We start from the raw sequence: 18,551 nt of genomic DNA, 5'->3' as shown, positions 1-18,551 counted from the left end.
CCGCGGCGGCTGCAGCGGGGATGGAGCGGGCGGCGTAGCCAGCTCGCACGGGGGGGCCGCGGGCAGCGCCGCGCCCGCCGCGGGGTGAGGGCTCCCGGGCCGCCCCCGCCCGGCCAGGCGCCCCGCCGGCTCCCTGCTACCGGGGGCTGCTGGGGTTGTGTCCAAGGCCTCCCCCTCCCCCGCGTACACACTCACACACACACACTCACACACACACACACACACACACACACTCACACTCACACACACACCCCATCTTCTCCTGCCGCCGCCGCTGCCGCCACCGGAGAGACCGGGGATTGCCCGCGGCCCGGCCCCGCTCCTGGCTGCGCCCCGCGCCCGGGCGCATCGCACCCCGCGGGGGCTCGCCCGGCTGCCCCCGGGCGGGGGGTGTGGGGCGGGGGGTGTGGGAGGGCGGGGGGACACTCGGCAGCTCCCGCGGCGGCTCCCGATGGCTCGTCCGCGGCCCCGAGAGTACAAGGCTGGAGACCTGGTGTTCGCCAAAATGAAGGGGTACCCGCACTGGCCGGCCCGGGTGAGTACCGCGGCGGGGGCGTCCGGGCCGCGCTGCCGCCGCCCCCCTTGCCCTCCCGCCGGGCGAGCAGCGGCCGGGCCGCCGAGATCCCCTGCCCGAGGCCCTGGCCCCGGCCCCGCCGGACGGGGGACCGCGGTGCGCGCCCACCCGTGATTATTGTGCATCTTTTCTTTGATCTGCAGATTTCTCCCCGGCCCCCCGGGAGGAGGAGGAGGAGGAGGAGGGAGGGAGGGGGGCGAGCGCGGGCTGTACCTGGGTTGTTACCGCGGGGAGGAGGCTTGGGGACCAGCAGCCCTGCCCGCATGACAACGGTGCTGTTTATTATACGCCCTCCCTCGCCTCGGCTCCCCCGTGGGGCAGCGGGGCCCCCACGTCCCTGCGGCCGGAGCCCGGGGCAGGGCAGGGCAGGGCAGGGCGGCCGCGGGCCCAGCGCGGCCCAGCACCGGCGGGGGACGAGGCCTCCGGGCGGGCCTGGGGATGTGCGCGGGGAAGGGGCACGGCCCGGGACAGGGCCAGGTGCAGAGGGGGCGTGTGGGGAGGGGGCGAGGCCTGGTGGCAGGCAGGGGAGAGGGGCCGAGGCCCCGAGCCAGGCTGTGGTTCCCCCCGGGGTGCCAGGGGAGCCCGGCCCGGTGCGGAGGGGCTGGGTGAGGTGAGGCAGCCCCGAGCTCTGCCGGGGGTGCTGCCATCCCTGCCGCTCCGTGGCTGCCCCTCTGCACGCGGGGGGCTGGACCTCTGGCTCTATTTTGTCTTTTGCCGTGTTGACTTTCTTTCATAATCCTTTGTCATTTTTTGGTTTGTGCCACCATGATATAACTAAGGTGGAAAGGCATGTTGGGCATTTGGCAGTCGGATAAGCGCCCCGTTGTATGTAAACATCCATGTTTTGGTGCTGCTACAATAGCGCAGGGCAGAGGTTTCTCCAGGGAGTCTGTTACTGGGCACACTTACACAGCCTGTCCCTTCCCTCCTCTTTGGTCACTTGTGTAAACTCGCTGTGTTACACGTGTTGTCTGAACTCATTAGCAGGCATCCACCAGTGAGAGTCTGTATTTACTTCTCCAACCCTACCAGGGCGGTTGGGTTCATGCCATCATTTTCTAGTCAAGGAAAAGTTGCTGGTCTTTTATAAAGAGCGTAAAGATAATCAAGTGCTGTATGCAGGGTATCATAGATGGGCAGGATGAAGATGAACAGACCTTTAGCATTACCCTTGACGAAAGATCCCAGGAAAAGGATGGGTGTGAGTGATGCAAAGTGAATTGAAAAGTGTCCGGAGTGTAACTGAGGATGCAGGAGAAGTGGTGTTGAACAGCAGACATCGTACAAGGAGGCAAGGCCAACACCACAGGCTCAAGCTAAGGTTAGTGAAGAAAGAATAGTGAGAGGCTACTAAATATCTAGAAACATGTAAATAAGGTGGTGCATTCAATTACTTTGGCAGAGCAGGCTAGAATTAGCATGCAAAAGGCCAAACTTAATCAACAGTGTGTTGTGGTCTTGTTATTCTATCATACAGGTTGGTGAATATACTATCTAAAAAATAGCAATTTATGTCAGCAGAACAGCATGAGCCACTGAAAATTGACTTCTTTCCTACCTCTGTCATGGTTTAATTTACTGTGAAAATTTTAATGTGAACAGTTGAGACCATTACCACGTCAAAGCATGTTAATCCCTTTCCTTTTTGAGCCTTTGTAAAACTCCCATTTGTTTACCCAGAAGCAGAGCAGGGCCTTTTGTTTTAATGATGTTATATTTTCTTTAAGAAAATCATGATATGCTGTGCAGCTGGTCGTAGCCTTTGACTGGGTGTCTGAATAGGTATCTGAATGGCAATAATATCCAACAGAATACATCTTCACTAAGAAGAAGTAGGTGTGCTATTAACATGGCTTACTTCCTTTGTGCAAACTAACAGGATGTAAAGTTCAAGGGAAGACAAAGCAGTCTCTAGTTTTAACATGACTTAGCAAGCAGAGGTAGAAACTGGAGAGAGCCCAGCACCTACCATCAGGAGGGAAGAGAGAGGTCATGCTAGGGGAGCATTAGTACTAGATTTTAGCTTACCCAGGTGTTGAGAGGTAGAGTGTGCTCCTGTAGCACATGATGCTGTTACATGGAACTTCATGTTAGATGTCACCTAACATATTGCTAGTGAAAAATACAGCTCATAACATCTTTACTAGGACTTACATTCATACTGATTTCCAAGTTTCACCAGAGGCACACTTTCTTCAGCAATGGAAAAAAATAGTGAGTTTTTATTTTGTTTTCCAGAAAACATATAAATATAGAAATAAGAAGAAAATAAGTATTGGGGATGAGAATGCAAGTCAAGTACTCTGATTCACTGAATGCCTTTTATCCAGGGGATTTGCTAGTCTTCAGATCCTTCAGTGTTTGCTACCTACATCTTTATTCATTTTGCAGTTCGTGTGTTTGATCTTTGTATTCTCATGTAAAACTTACATATTTCATACTAATATGCTAGCTTAGTAATACGAGTAACAATATATTTTAGTGTCAGTGTTATTGCCCCTACCAAATGCTGTTGTGCGTCTCTGAGACCTTTGGCATAAATTTCCTGTCTAGGGACAAACTTCTTAACCTATGTTTAATACACCTGAGAAGTGTTAAAGCAGGACAGAAGGACTCTGCCTACCCGTTAATGAGACACACAGACATAACTGACCTGGCTCAGAATAAACGGTGTATTTTGTGCGCATGGCTAGTGTCATACATAAAATCTAACTCAGATCCCAGAAGCAGTCCAGCTGCAGTAGTGTAGATCTGCACCTAGCTCAATTACTCTTGTCCCTCATTAGGTATAAGGATTGTGAGCTCAGCCAGTTCCCCGTGGCACAACGCTGCAGACATACCCAGCATAGGCAGCAATCTCCAGTCCTAGACCATTAGCTTTCCACCTCCTCTCTTTGGAGATACGTTGATCTAGCGAGCAGCAAGAACAAGACCAGCAAGCCTGACTTTCATGTCTGTGAGTAAAAAAACTGTGAAGAAAGTGGCCAGATAGTGATAAGCCCAGGGACCACTGAAAAAAAATTCTAACAAGTGATGGTGCATTATGGCAGTCAAACTGCACTTAGAGATTCTTTGTGGATTTGCCTAGAATTTGAAAAGGACCAAGCTTGGAACATTTAGCCAAAATGTAATGGCCAGTAAATCTTACATTTACATACCTTGGTAAAATAGAATTGGTTATCAAAATCTCTCTCTTCAAAAGAGGCTTTTAGATTCTTCGTGTCTGAAAGATGTCACTTAGCTCTTATTATGTGGAAGGGCTGTTTTGCATTTTGGTGTCACATTTTCTTGGGCAAAGCCAAAATTGCCTTTAGCTCATCCAGAGGTTAATGAATAGGTTTAGGGTTTAGGCCCCAAGACTTGTACCAAAGCTTAATAATAACAGTGGATAAAATACTAGCCTGTAAAATACTAGGTAAAATATGTTAGTCTGTTAAGTCAGTTGTCTTCAGATGCTCATCAGAAATGCAGAGTAAATACCAACTGGCCAGGTCATCAGTTGCTGTAATCCAGCCAATAAGCAATTATGTATCCAGGGTGCATGCAAAAATAGAGGGAAGATGCTGTTGTGGTTAAAATACAGGATATAAGGATTCCGTTCATTCTGCAGTTCATGAGCAGTCTTTGCCTTTGAAGAACTAAATCCTTCTGTTTCTTAGTTCCTTGTTTGTATCAGACAGTTAACAACACTTTTCCCTTTAAAAAGGTGTTGTGTAGACAAAATCACTAACATTTGTGAGTTGCTTGGCTACTGCTATGATAGGAGCTGTATTAGCTCACACAGACAGAGAAATCTCTTTCTTCGGATAGCCTAGTTTATCTAGGATAGGTATCCTGGTTTATTGAGAAATTGCCCCTTGAATAGTCCCTCAGATGAGATAAAAGAGAAAAACTAGTGATAGATTCAGAAAGATCAATAATGGTGTTTGTTTTATGAGTGACCCTGAAGAAACAATAAGCACTTAGTTGCTGAAATTAGCTTCTGATTTAAAAATAGGAAGGAAGCTGTTAATGCAACTGTAGAGAGCAGAGGAAAAAAGTCTGGAATGACCTCAATAAAGTAGGAGTGTGCCCAAGTAAATGGGTGATGCCATTATTGAACAGAAATCTATGATCATACGGCTGAGGGGACAAGAACTATATCTGGGTAAACAAAGAGTTTGTGTAGGGATGGTAAAGTTGCTTGGGACAATACAAAAGTATCCAAGCAGGTAAGACAATGCATTTTAGTGTAAAACACAGGGAGAGAGAGAGCTGTTCAGAACATTTTGTGTGGGTGGAGAACACAGCCTTTAAAGTGACAGTGTCACACTAACTATTGTGAAGGTGTATTTACTGTTCTGTGAAGGTGAATAGGTGAATTTCCTATTTTCTGGACTCCTGTTTGTCTAGTTCCTTTACTAGTACTCTGAATTAATACCTACTTGAACTTCAAATTTGTTAGTTAGTTGACAATCTGCATTTCCCGAAACTACTAATAAAAAGCATCTGCCAGTGGCAATGGCAACATGGTATTCAGAGCACTTCAATGTATTGTAAATGGATATGAAATTTTCAGTATATTGCTTAGAGGAATACGTAGTAAATGCTGTCATATTAATGAGAACTACAGCCCATGGTGGGCTGAGCATCATAAACATAATGATTACATGATGATTTTTAGCTGAGTGCTCTTGTTGACCGTGTTGCCCACCCAGCAAGGCATGAAAGTAAGGCACCTTAAAGTAGGAAATAAAGTAACCCAAGGGAAGGGCTTAAAGGTAAGCTTATGCTTAAGGACTTTGTTAAACTGGAGCCTAAAAATATAAGGCTAATTATGCTATATTATATAGCATAATATAGTATTTGAGACTATTAAAATAAATTACTACTACAGAGTGACAGAATGGCAGAAGACTTTCAGTATTAGTAAAATTTATCTATCTATCTATCTATCTGTCTATCTATCTATCTATCTATCTATCTATCTATCTATCTATCTATCTATCTATCTATCTATTTATTATGCCTCTATGCAGGCATTTTAGTAAATAATCCTCTCCCAGTTCAGTGAAGTATGGATGGAGCTAGTGAGTTGATTGGGGTGGAGCTTTCAGTGTGGCACCAGGGCCTTGGTTCTGACATAGCTTGGTAAAATACAAGATACTTAACCAGGAACAACTTTGATTGTTTATGATTTTAAGCATGACAGCTTGGAAATATCAAACTCTCAAACACATCATAGAAGAAATATTCTACTTTTAAAGTGTTTGATATTTAAAACAGACCATTTGTTTTCTTAATAGTATAAGGATAAGAGAAGGTAGGTTTTCCCTGCCAGAGTTTATCGTTTTGGCAAAGAATGACAGACAAAAATCAGATTAGATCCAGAAAACTTCAAAGGGTTCATCAAAAATAGACAACAGATCTTTCTCTGTGTTTTTCTGCCAAAACCCAGTCTGTAGTCTTTTGAGTTTTTCTCCTTAGCCACTTGGGACCTGTCCAGTCCTTCACCATGTGCTTTTCTCCTTTTTCCCCTTTTGGTTGCTCTGGTTTATGACCTCACTTTTGCTGTGTTACTAAATATGAGTCTCCTGTGACTTCTCCTTTACCAACTCAGAGCTTCTTCCGTCTCTCTCCCTCTTTAATTATGCACCTCACTCATACATTACTCCTCAGAGATCTGCAAGCAATTTTTCATGGCAGGTCTCTGTTTGTTCTTTTCTGAGATGAGCCATGATTTGCTGATCACTGCAAGGTCTGTCTTAACCTAGGAACTCAGGCTGAAGTCGTGGCTTCTTCAGGCAGTGCTCCCATGACTTCTGCCGTGGTGCATCTGAAAAGAGCACGTTTAAGGCAGTGAGTCCTTTATGGAATTGTTTTGTACTTCCTAAACCTTCTCCACCAGGTTGACACATGTTGCATTTAAACTTTTATTTGCAAGATATCTGGTCATATTTGGAGTAGGTGTGAGTGCCTTTTCAGTGACTTCATCAGCTCATAAGTACTGTTTCCTTTATTTCCTAAAACAAAAAATAACAAGGACTGAAGTGTGAATTTTCCTGGTGTTCATAAGGTGGGGAACCACAGCAGCTGATGTTCTTTCTCCATGCTTCTGCACTGTGCTTTAAGTGTGACTGAAAAACAGATTTCATCTGAGGATTGTAGTGTAAAGTGGAGTAATTTTTATACATCAAGTTTAACCACAGCTTACAGTAAAACCTTACCAGTTGCTATTGTTTGGCAAAGGAATAATTTTGGACCAAAGATGTTCTATGTTTGTTGTTAGCACGGCAGGCGTATTTGGGAAAATTTATTTGAAATTCCATTCTTTAAATCTGTTTGGTGGGTTTTTTGGTGTGTTTTGGTTTTTTCTTTAATTAGTTTAAATAACTAGCCCCAAATGTGCAAGTCTGATCTTTTTGTGTAGATGACAATAGATGAATACATTTTCTCTTGCAGTGTCATGATTTTAAGTCCAAATGAAGCTAACCCAGAATGAAGGCAGTTTTCTCTGAAGTTTTGAGGCAATGAGCAATTAAAGTTTTATATATCCATACTGTACAGCCTTTTTGTTAGATATTTTTCCTTGTCATTTTGAAGCCACTGAATAATTTTCATTGACTAATCCCATAGAAAAAAATGGATATATGTTTTGTCTGAAGGAAGCGTGCCCCTTTCAGTGAAATCTGTAGCCTGTCAAGACAATCTGTATGTTCTTGCTGCAAAAAGATATGAGAAATGTTAGTTTCCATTATGCTAATTGACAGATCTCTTATTTTTATTATTTTGGAAAGAACCTTTTAGGAGCCCCAACTAGAATGAATTTTTTTTGTAGAGCACTGACACCAAAATGAAGGCTCAGCTTTCAGTCTTACTTCTTTATTTCCTGATTTCCCCATCATAATAATGCATTAATGAGTCTCCCTGTATTTAGGGTAATAAAAATCTTGTAAGCAAGTGATTGCTGACAGTAAGTATATACAACTGTTATTGAGGATAGATGAAAGGATTTCCTGATAATGCTGGAAAAGTGATGACAACGTAGAGAGCTGGACACTCTAACTGTTGGAAGTGGTGTTGTCTGAGCAGTAAAGACCTTTCCACTGCGTGCTTGAGAGGCGTAAGGGAGAACAAGTCTGCCTGAGGCCTTTCAGTAATAGTGTAATTCAAGTGATAAATATAGCAACAAACACTGGAAAGTAGCCTGTGTGGAGCAGGCAGGAAGAGGTGAAGCCAGCTTGTTAAAGGTATGAGGTGTTAGCTGAACATCAGCACTTCACTGCACCTTTAGGTACCTGGGTACTTTTCAAGTCTGCTCCTGTGCCATCTGTATCTCTGGTCTCTAGGTGCCAAGGGTATTTGTGGGTGTGTACACATACCTGCTGTGGGCACAGGCACACACACTCCTTCAGAAAAGATAGGTGCTCAAACATGAGTGTAGCACATTGCCATGGTAGCACATCACTTGACCCTGGACTCCAAGGAGGGCCCAGTAGTTTGGCTGAAGCACAATAGGAGCAACTGGAATGAACAGTTATTTGAAAGATTCCAAGAAATATTTGGCAAACAAATCATGAGGTAAAACTTCTAGAACTGAAAGGAGGAAATGGATCCTTGCTTCCTCCTGTTGGGAAGGGCTCTGCACTACTGGCTTTGCACGTCTGAGATTGTTTCATTCATTTGTGTAACAGCTAGTTCTAAACCTGATACACAAATTGGAAAAACTGCAGATTCGTTTCCAGTTTTCCTTTCTTCTACTCAGACTATTTCACATGACAGTCTTGGTAATACTTTTACCTGAAGGGTATATGACACCTGGCTTTGGGGTTGGGGTTTTGTTTTTTATACTATTTATTTATTTTGTTCTAGAAAACAAAAGGAAGGTAAAAAAAAAAACCTGAGCAAACACTACAGCATCTTGACAAAACAATGAACTTCCCATATTATGATGTAGTTCCTATCTCCCCATTCTGAAGTTCCCCAGCCTTCAAATTGTCTCAGATCAGCCCAAATATTATCCTTGGCATCATTGCTGCTCCAGAAAGACACGTTAATGTTCTTAAATTTCAGAAGGGTTTAATCTCTGTCTCCTGTCCTTTTGTAAAGCCCTGCTGAAATCCAAAAATGCCTTCAGATTCAACACAAAGGGAGGAGTCAGTGTTGTACTGTGGCCTGGGTAGCACAGAGACCAACTTTAGAAAGGACAGGTATCCATAGACTTTGGTCTTTGCCTTAGAAAAGTACATTTAAATCTCTTTCAGTTTTCCATTAACAGACTGAAAGGATAATTAGCATACATCTGTAGCCCCGAAAATGCAAACTGGAAACAACTGTTTATTTTGCCTTGCAGCAACGTGTAAAAAACCTAGCAAGAGGCTGTTTGCCAGCTCTAGCTTGGCTGCTTGAATAGAAGACATCATGTAACAAAAGAGGAAAAACAGGGCAAGGAATATCATACACCAAAGAATTTCTTTAAGACCATCAGTTAACAAAGCATCCTATTACTGCAGAGTAAGTAGAGCCAGGGAGGAAGGAAAAAATTCCAGACTGAAGCAACCTTACAAGTATCGCTGGTGTGTCACTGATGGCAACTAGGAAACAGTGTATCCTCCTGTGAAGTCAGTAATTTTGTACTTCTTGGGCTTGGAAAGCACCTAGCTGTAACCCACATAAAAGACAGAAGGTAAAACCACACTGAGACAGTGAGCAGAAGAAACTTGAGGTCTAGGAGAGCTCGAGACACAATTGCACAATAAAGCAAACCATTTCCCAGAGCCAATCCCATATCAGACTGGATTACTAAATGTACTAAATATAAGTACATGTTGAAACTTAATAGTAACATAGGGAGCAACCTTACAGTCCGGAGGTGCAGTCCAGGTGGGAGAAGCAGGAAAGTACAATAGAGGAGCAAATGCTATAGTTGCAAAGAACAGTTCTGGAGTTGCTGTCCTTCCCTTGATATGTTTATGGGTTTTTTTTACATAGAAAGTCGTTGGGGACAAGCAGCTTTTTTTTTCTAGTTTTGATTCATCTCCACAAGTCTTACATTTCACAGTGTTCCAGCCTTCATGAAAGGGGTACTATGAACCCCTTCTTTTAATTCCTGGAGGACAGGGTATCTTTGTCAGCTGGAATCTCTTCCACATGAAGAGAACAATAATCCAGGTGTCTATTCCTGGCTGCTACCCTAGTCCCTAACCTATTGGTAACTAGAAGACAGTTCCTCCAGCTTCTCCTCCACATGTCCTTTGGGAATACTTTAGGTGTAGGACACTTACAGTTCACCTTTTCAATGGCACGTATCAGTATCTTCCCGTTGCAGCAGGGATGGGGCTGAAGGGAGGCCAGTACTGATGGAGTGCTGTTTAGACAAGCATGTGCCTTGGGTTCACCATCCTGACAAAGCAGCATAAGATGATGCCAGGAAGCAGAGCACTGTGCCTCAAAAGGAGGTTTGTGTCCCTTTTCCTTTCATTTTTTTGCCTTTCTCTTCCCTATTGCTTGTGCAGGGACCACCCAAGAAAAACAGCTGAAGGGGGATGAAGAGCCAGCAGACATGGAGGGGTGTGATTTGCACCCCATAGCAGAAGTGAGGCCATCCATGCATGGCCTGCCTTCTTGCCTTGTAATATAATTTATTATTCATCACTGTATTTAAGTCATTCCCTCTGGCCCCATTGATGGTTTTTGGTGTGTGTGTTGACATAAATATCCATGTAATTTTATTTAGCTTCCTTCAACTTGTTACCAGTCTGAACAGTGATGTCCTGCATGGGCTGGAATAATCTCCCCAGGTGCAGTCTCACCATGTGAGGGTTGTCTACCAGCTGTCTGTCAGGGGGGGTTTGCATATGGGGATTTCTGCATGTTGCCTTGACCTCTGCAGCACATTGGTTGTTCAGATGTATCTTGTCATCGTCCACTATTGGCTTCCTGTAGTGTGGCTGCTTCCAGCTTTCTCTTATGTTGCCAATTCTTTCTCCTAGATGTGTTAGCTTTTTCCGTTTGCAAAGTAACTTTCAGTTTACTCACAGCTCATATTTCCCACAGACCCAGGACTTTGTGAGTCAGTTGTGATATTGGTTTTACCATTATTTGGGTGTAGTAAAGCGATTGCATATTTATGCATACATACATATATGCATAAGAGACTATATTTGTCTTAATATTTGCAAAGATTCCCAGCTGGCTGTCCCAAATGCCTCTTCCAGAACATGGAAGAAGGAGTTCAGTGAGGAAGAACCTGGCAAGAAATACACCTAAGCAAGGCATCTCATGCCAGGCACTCTGCCCTACTGTAGTGGCATCTTTTGTCATCTTTTTCTTAAACTAATTAGTTGCTAGTTGGTTTTCAGCCCAGATGTCACTGTTTCCATCTGTGCCAGTGTAAATTTGTATTGCTGTAAGGATTTCTTCAGACCCTATTATCTGGAATCCAATTAGGTAACGTTCATTCAGGATTAATCACATGTGGAAGTGTTGGCAGAATTGAGGTTCCCGTGTTCTTAGCAGTGTACTATTACCACAGTGTTTCATTATCCTCCAGCAGGCATGGGTTTGGGCATTTCTTGTGTTCTAGGAACAGCCCTGCATGGATGCACTGCAGGGCTGGAGTCTTGCTGTCCTGGTTGTTACAGAATAGCAGAAGAAAGATTATACCTATCCTATCAGTTTGCTCTCTGAAGACCATGTCTCAAAGGTAGTGAATTAATTCAACTGCATAAAGATTCCTTGATTTCAGTAAAACTGCTTGCATGTGTGCTGCCGTGCCTGTAGAAAGATAAAGTAGGACCACAGCCTAGGGGAGAAGGCAGGCGCTCATCTTAAAAAAGAAAAAAATGAAAGGTGACATTCCTTACTGCAGTGCCTCTCCAAATACCAGGACTTTTGAAAGATATTAGCAGTGCAGCAAACCCAACAGATAATTCTTTTCATATGGTGTCTGGATCAGGTGACTCCCATATGTTCATATTTTCAGGTACCCCTTTTGTTGCTTTTTACCAAGAGTTCTTTTAAAAATCTTCCTCGTGTGCAAACTTTGTTTTTCTTTGTCACAGTCAGTTTTTCTTTTACAGCTTTTAGAAGAAAGTAGCATAGAGTTATTAAGCCTTGTGGTTAGGTCTACAAAGATATATCACCAGCTTATTCTATGTGTTTTGTTTTCTTTGTATTTATTTGAGAGAATCTGCTTTAATTTTTTTATTGTTATTAAAGGAGTGGGTCATTTTTCTGAGTAGGTTTTTTGAATTGATACTTCTGATAAAATGACAAGAATTCCTTGTTAAAAGATGAAAACAGATTATAGAACACACATTTGTCAAACGGGGCTCCTCAGCATTAAAATGCTATGATTTTTTTCTTCTTATCTTCTGGAAAATGTTTTATGCCATCTCCTGCCTTACAATGAGTAGATTCACCTGCATATGTAACTGCCATGCTATTGTGCTGGATGGGATCTGAGCATACAAAGACAATGGCTTTGTTTATGCTGCCAAACTGTATGCCCAGCTGTGCTTGCAGGATCAAGCCTCTAGCTGTTAGGTTTGTAGAAGCCCATAATAATAAAGATTTTAGTGGCAATATGTTAAGAAGAAATGCCAGCTTATTTAGCAAATGTGGGAGCAAGGGGAACAATTTTTTAATGAGAAGCTTATACTTCTGTTGAAACATTTGCTGCTAGATTAAGGTGCTAGTTTACTTGTTTGTCAAATGTCAGCAATACAGTTGAGCAGGTATAATAACAGGGTGTCAGGGTTGTCTCCAAGGTAGATGTATGGAAAAGGACACCATCCTGAATGCTACATGTGAGACTGAATTGAGTATCTTGACAATCAAAAGCAGTGTGAGCTAAAACTGTGGTTGTGGAGCATGGTTTGGACATGTCATGTGTCATCACCAGTGCATTAAAAGGTGAAGATAAGTGACACTAAGAATTACAATTTTGAATAATGACTGAAAGGCTTTTAGTTGGATTTAGTTGATCTGTATGAGGTGTATATTAACACTGTATCTGGATCCCAGGATAAATTGGTATGTACAGTGTTCCCTAATATCCTTCCTAGTTCCAGACATGTGTCTCACTAGCCAGGTTCTCGTTCATGTGTAATTGCCTTTTCCCGGTTATTTGCACAATATGCATTAGAATAATAAGCTGCTTCTTTACAGCCACTATTTAAAACAAAATGGTAACCTGGTTTAAAACGTGTTTTTTACTGAGCTGACAATGGAGAGTTGCTAAGCTCCTGTGCTTAGTGTGGCTGCCATTCCTGATTCAGAGGTAGAGAGTGTTTTAAAAATTTAATATTAATGTATGCGGGAAAACAGCTATTACAGTTCCACATGGTTAATTTGTCCCTTGACAGCCTGCATCCTTTTACAGTCATCATTCCTTTAAAAATCATCTTCTGATAACCTCTCTAAGTCCAGTATAGAAATGAGAGAGACCAATGGCCAGAAGCCCTCGGTTTTATTTAGAGAAGGAAAGTTAGAGAAAATCAGGGACATTTGGAAGAAAGCAGATTCTGGAGTAAACTTTGTCACTTCTGTAATATAACTGCAGTAGATTCACTAGGTTTTGTAGGTAACTCATGACCATGGAAACACCATATTCTGAGAGGTTATTTGAAAGGAACACAAAATACTTGCACATGCCTCATACACATATTCAGGTTAACTTACTGGATAGAAGGCAAGGATGTTAGAAAGTACCTTTTAATCCTACAAGCATATGTAGGCAATTTCTATCCCATGACTAATCCATATGAATTAAAAGAGAGTACTCACATGCTTAAAATCCATATTTAGTGTTTGTAATGTAAAATATATTTTTTTTAAATAATGGGTATGCCACTATAGCAGGTCTGGTCACTTACCATATTGATACATTCAACTTGTCACTGACATTAATGCCACTTACAGCTCTATAGAGACTTTTTTTTCTTTCATGTTGCTATTATTTAAGAATGTTTTTATAACCTGGTTTAGTAATTAAAAATTAATTTTGAAGGTCTGCATGTACAAAATGGAGTGCTTTGAATATTTTTATATGGAGTTTTAATCCTCTAAGCTTGTGAATTTTTTTAATTTTTTTTAAAGGAAAATGGTTTTTTACAATATATAAATAAGGTTGTCAATCTTTTAGGAACTACCTTAGAAAATTTAAGCAACATTTCATTTTTGGTAAAAACAAAATGAAAATGCTCATTCTGAAGTTTTGGAAGCAGAAAAACAGGCAGGTAGAGAGGAGTATGACTTGGCTTGGAAAACCTCGTTCCTGAGTCTCTTTAGGCAGACAGATTAAAATTCCTCAGAGTTTAACCTAGACTGAAGGACTTTGCAAAGAAGGTATTTGACACTGTAATGACAGCTCCTAGAAATCTGATCAGGGATTGAAAACAAACCCAGTAAAAAAATACCAAACTTGGGTCCAAGTGCTGCAGAGAGACCACTGTGACTCCACATATCTCTTTTCATTCCATGGTTTTAGTGACCCAGTCAACACAGGCAGAAGTTCCATCTTAGCAAAATAGTCTGACGGTTTAATTGGTTGTTTTGTACCATGGATGGTGGCTAAGGCTGAGGGACTAATGGAAATAATTATTTACAGGCAGTTGTTAGGTTTATAGTGACCCGTGGCTTTCTACAGACACCGAGCTCTTCTGCAGGTATGAATATGCAGTTTGTCAGCAAACAGGAAAGCCTGCCTTTTAAAAGTTATTGCAAACCACGCCATTTCGCTGGCTTTGCAATTAGATTTAATTGCTTCTCATTCTCCCCAGATTGTGTATATGTTGTTGTTGTACCTGTTATTTGCATCGTAACAAAACAATTGCCCTGTGTGCCAGTGATGCTTGGTGATTATACCTACTCCATAGTCCCAAAAATCCAGGCTGAGGCCTCTCACCTGCTGAAGAATCCCAGTCCACCATCTTCACGTGAGCGTTCTGAGTGCCCTGGTTTGGTGTTCTGAGTGTGCCTGTGCTTCTGCAGTCCTCAGCACCAGGATTTAGTGTCTGTTCAGGGACCTCCACCATGCTCAGTGCCTGCAGAAGACACCTGTTCTTGTGGCTTCTGCACTGTGTACGCAGCTCAGCTGGTGCAGACTGCCTGTGCCTGCAGAAAGGTGAGTGGGTAATAGGTAAGTTAGTTTACGACGATGTGAAGCAGAAATTTATGTTTTGAAGTAGTTGCTTAAATCCGGCAAGGAGATATTCTTGTGTGAGCACATACACTCAGGTATTTAAGACCATGAGTCTTTATGGTCTGCTAGTCTACAGAGAGCAACATAATGAAGACAAATGCATGCTTGGCTGTGTCTCCATTCTCTCTGGAGGACTGCTCAGAACACTCATGTAGTCTTATCTCTACTGCTGCACCCAAACCTCAGAGGGTTGCAGGACACTTAAAATTTTCTATGCTTTTAAGGGACAAAGATTTTGTGTTCCTTTCCCATGTAACTAAGTGTATTTCTAGGCGGGCTCAGTTCAGTGACAAGGAGAGTTTCAGTCCCCTGATATTATACTCCTCAGCTGCAACTGACAGTAGCAAAGCAAGTCACAGAGGAGAGAAGCAGGAAGGTTTTCTGTACTGAAAGACCCAGATGATAGTTGCAACCTCCAGAGTGTCAAGCTTGAATCCTCTAGCAGGAGACTGCAGGCTGCAGCAAATGAAGCAGATTGTTCCCTTCTTTGTGTCTAGGACACAAAGTCTGAACCAAACTCAAAGCTCGTATTCTGGGACCTGCAGTCTCCATCAGTCACATTTCCTTACTCAAAAAAAATTTACCTGCAAGCTGTAGTGTCAACAGGGTATTCTGTACTTTGTGGGAAGCTGGAAGAAATATTGCACAGGGATACTCAGTATTCTTCAGCCTGGAAATACAGTGCCAATCCAACTTTTTAAACTGACTTTTTGGGGAAGTAAATAACTTTGGAAAAGAATCAGTAAATTAAGCCAGTCAAGTCTAGGAGACTGCAATCTTCCAGAAGTTTGCTTACCTTTTGGCTTTTTGTGCCAATATGAGCAGAAGGACTAGCAACACTTCTTTTAATAAAAGCTTGAACAGTGGAATATGAAGCTTTGGATATGTGGAACAGATGCGCCTCGAGTATAAAATTTGGTTGTGTGTATTTGACCAAATGTCAACGTTCTAGGCAGGCTGCATTGGATTTAAAAGGTTTAGATCAAGTTTACTGGCCAAAAAAAATCCTATCTCATTAATATAGCATTTTTCCTTAAAACTAAGCAAAATCAATGAAATAGTAAAATTCTAGTGCAAATATTGGAAGGCCAAAAACATTCCTCAGTCTAGTGAGTTCTTACACCATTCATCCACTCTCTGAGCAGATGTAATACGGAAGGTGGCAGGGTTTATCTGAGCCCAATGGGAGGAAGATGATACAATTTCTAATATCTCTGGCTTGTAAGAGAGTAGCAGGAGGCAAATACAGTGCTTGTGAATGTGTAGAACCTAAAATTTCTCATTTCTTGATGTCTTGACTTGTTAATTAGTTTTTATTTGCTGTATGTCTTCCAAACACATTTTTGTATGTGCATTCCTTGCGCACTTCTGTATTTCAAGACAAAAATATTTGTAGTAAGATGATAAAGTAGGATAAATGGATTTTGTGATCAGAAACTGCTTTCATTTGGTGTTAGTGGGCTCATTATGGTTTGCTCAGTAACACTGCAAACAGTATTTTGAATGATTCAGACAAATGAGACTCAAACTTCACTATGCTTGCAGGGAAAGAAAAGTAAACACAGAGTGCCTCAAAGCTGGCAATATTTGTTGAAAATTAACAACATCTCCCCACCTCTCCACAAATAAAAAGTAATTTGTGAGCCATGAAACTTAATAAATTTATTTTTCTCTGTCTTGCCTTTATGTGGATTCCCTTTTGCCTGATGCTTTGGCTGAGCCTGCATTGCAAGCTGTCTCTCAGCATATGGAGTACTTGTCTGTCCATCTTTTGATGGACAGGCTATTTATCACAAAACATGGGAAAACTTAATATCCCTTTGGCCTTTCTCCTTTTGTCTGGTTTGACAAAATTGTCTCATGTGTCCCTGAGTTATTGCAGGTAAGAGTTGGACTGAAAATAGTGTTATCACATCCTTTCCCTAAGGAACAGACTGGGGGGGGGGGGGAATCCTAGTGGTAGCACCATTGTTTCGCTCACACTGTCCAGGAAGCACTGAATTTGGAGAAAATGGAGCATTTTTGCAGCAGTCTAACTTTGTGGTGTGCTCTTTGGGGGGATTACAGTTTGGTAACCTGAAATCCTCTGACAGAGCTGGACGTATTTGTTATTAGTAATACCCAGCATTTTAGCAGTGGACCTTAAGTGCTTTATAAGGAGAGCAGTATCATAGTCACTGTTTGTAAAAGCAAGACTGAAGGAGATGCAGTGACGTAGTCAAGGTCATCCCAGAGTCCAGTGGCAGAGATGGGACTACTCTTTGTGTTCCCTGAGTCTCCTCTGCTTGACAGTCTTCTGTCCACCAGCCACAAAAGCTCACAGAGGACTTGAATCACATGAACAGATCTGTTATCTACAACGTCATGCATATAGATACCAGCCACGCAGAACTAAGCTTTGGTCCCGTTTTCATATTGAAGATTAAAGCAGCCCTGCAGAAAGTGTATTTCAACTTTCTGTCTTAAAAAATATGCGGCTAATTAGGGATGTAAAGGGGCTGAACTCAGCTGCAAGACTGCTGATCTTTCCTAGTGAGACGCTGCCTGCCAGCATTGTTAGGACTCCAGCTAACCCTTCATTGTCTTCTATCTCGTTGAGGTCCTGAGCATGCACAGAAAAAAAGGAGGATTGATGTCTTTATATTGTCATTTCTGGCTGTCTGCAGGATACCCTTCAGCCATTTTCAGCAGTGCTCAAAAGTATGCTCTGCTGTTTTTAATCTTGTTTTGCTTTTTGTTTTTGCTGGTGGCACTCTTCTATGCCCAGAGACTTTTTTAATTTTTACTTTTGTAGCTGTGCAGTCCCACCTTATTAAGTTGGATTCTGCTTCTAGTCTCATCCTTCACAGGGTTCTATTTTTTAATGGCTGAAAAAGTGCATATGCCAGCATTCTACACAAGGAGTTCTGATATGTGATGCACACTGGGGAAGGAGTTGTGCTCTGCTTCAAATATCATAGTCCTGGTAGATGAGAGAAAAATTCTGCAGTGTCCAATCAGCTTTAGTTTGATTTCTGTTCAATTTAAGTACTACAGAATTTGAGTCACAGTTTTTAGCTTGAAGGAGGTTGGATTTTTTTTTTTCCTTTTTATATTTTAGGATCCTCTGGGAAAATAAAATTAATATTTTACAGAACAGCATTTTAAATAATGGTTTATAAAAGATACTGCCATGCTGCTGACTCCCAGTAGCAGTAGCTATGTAAAAGCATATTAAATCCATCTTCTAGAAAAGCAAAATATCCTATTTTAATGATAGATTTTGAAGAGTATTGCTTTTATCCATCTAGAGCTTTGCTAATAAGTTAACTGCAAAAGATCAAGCTGCTCACGTGTTGGGCAATAACAAGCAACTTGAACCACTTTCCAGCAAAAAATACTATAGGCCTTTGCACGACTGCTGTGCAGTGACTCCAGGGATTTCAGAGGGAGATACTGATCTCTGCAATGCTTCTGTGTGCTTTTGCCAATCAGAGGCATTTACAGTATGTCAAAACAATCAGTGATTACTGCTCTGCAGTTTTGATGCCCCCTTTTTGCAAAACAAAAAACTTGCTCTTGTGGTTTCAATGCCCGCATAAGCATCTCTGCGTGCTTGAGTAAAGCTTTCTTGCCTGTACATATGGACCTGATATGTATATTTGCGTAATAGCTCTTTTTTTTTTTTTTTTTTCCAATGTAAAATTCTGTTGGAGCACAATGGAACAGAGTCTGGTCTGAAAGCCACTCTTGACAGTCTGGAATTCTTGCTTCTGAACAGCAGCTTATCCACAGCACAGAGATTTTGTGATA

The 18,551-nt window shown here is 42.1% G+C and overlaps 1 protein-coding gene across 1 annotated transcript in view; it reads left to right on the top strand.

The window, feature by feature from the left end:
- Positions 1-421: 421 nt before the first annotated feature.
- The window catches only part of HDGFL3 (HDGF like 3), a 38,205-nt gene continuing 20,075 nt past the window's right edge, over positions 422-18,551 (top strand). The window contains exon 1 of the mRNA XM_051628108.1: positions 422-535. Coding sequence (XP_051484068.1) covers positions 452-535 — 84 coding nt within the window. The 5' untranslated portion in view covers positions 422-451. The remainder of the gene's footprint in view (positions 536-18,551) is intronic.

The sequence above is a fragment of the Apus apus genome, chromosome 10 (assembly GCF_020740795.1).
Source record: "Apus apus isolate bApuApu2 chromosome 10, bApuApu2.pri.cur, whole genome shotgun sequence".
In the NCBI taxonomy this organism is placed as follows: Eukaryota; Metazoa; Chordata; class Aves; order Apodiformes; family Apodidae; genus Apus; species Apus apus.
Note: the sequence above shows the minus strand (reverse complement) of the source record. Positions and strands in the feature narration are given on the sequence as shown.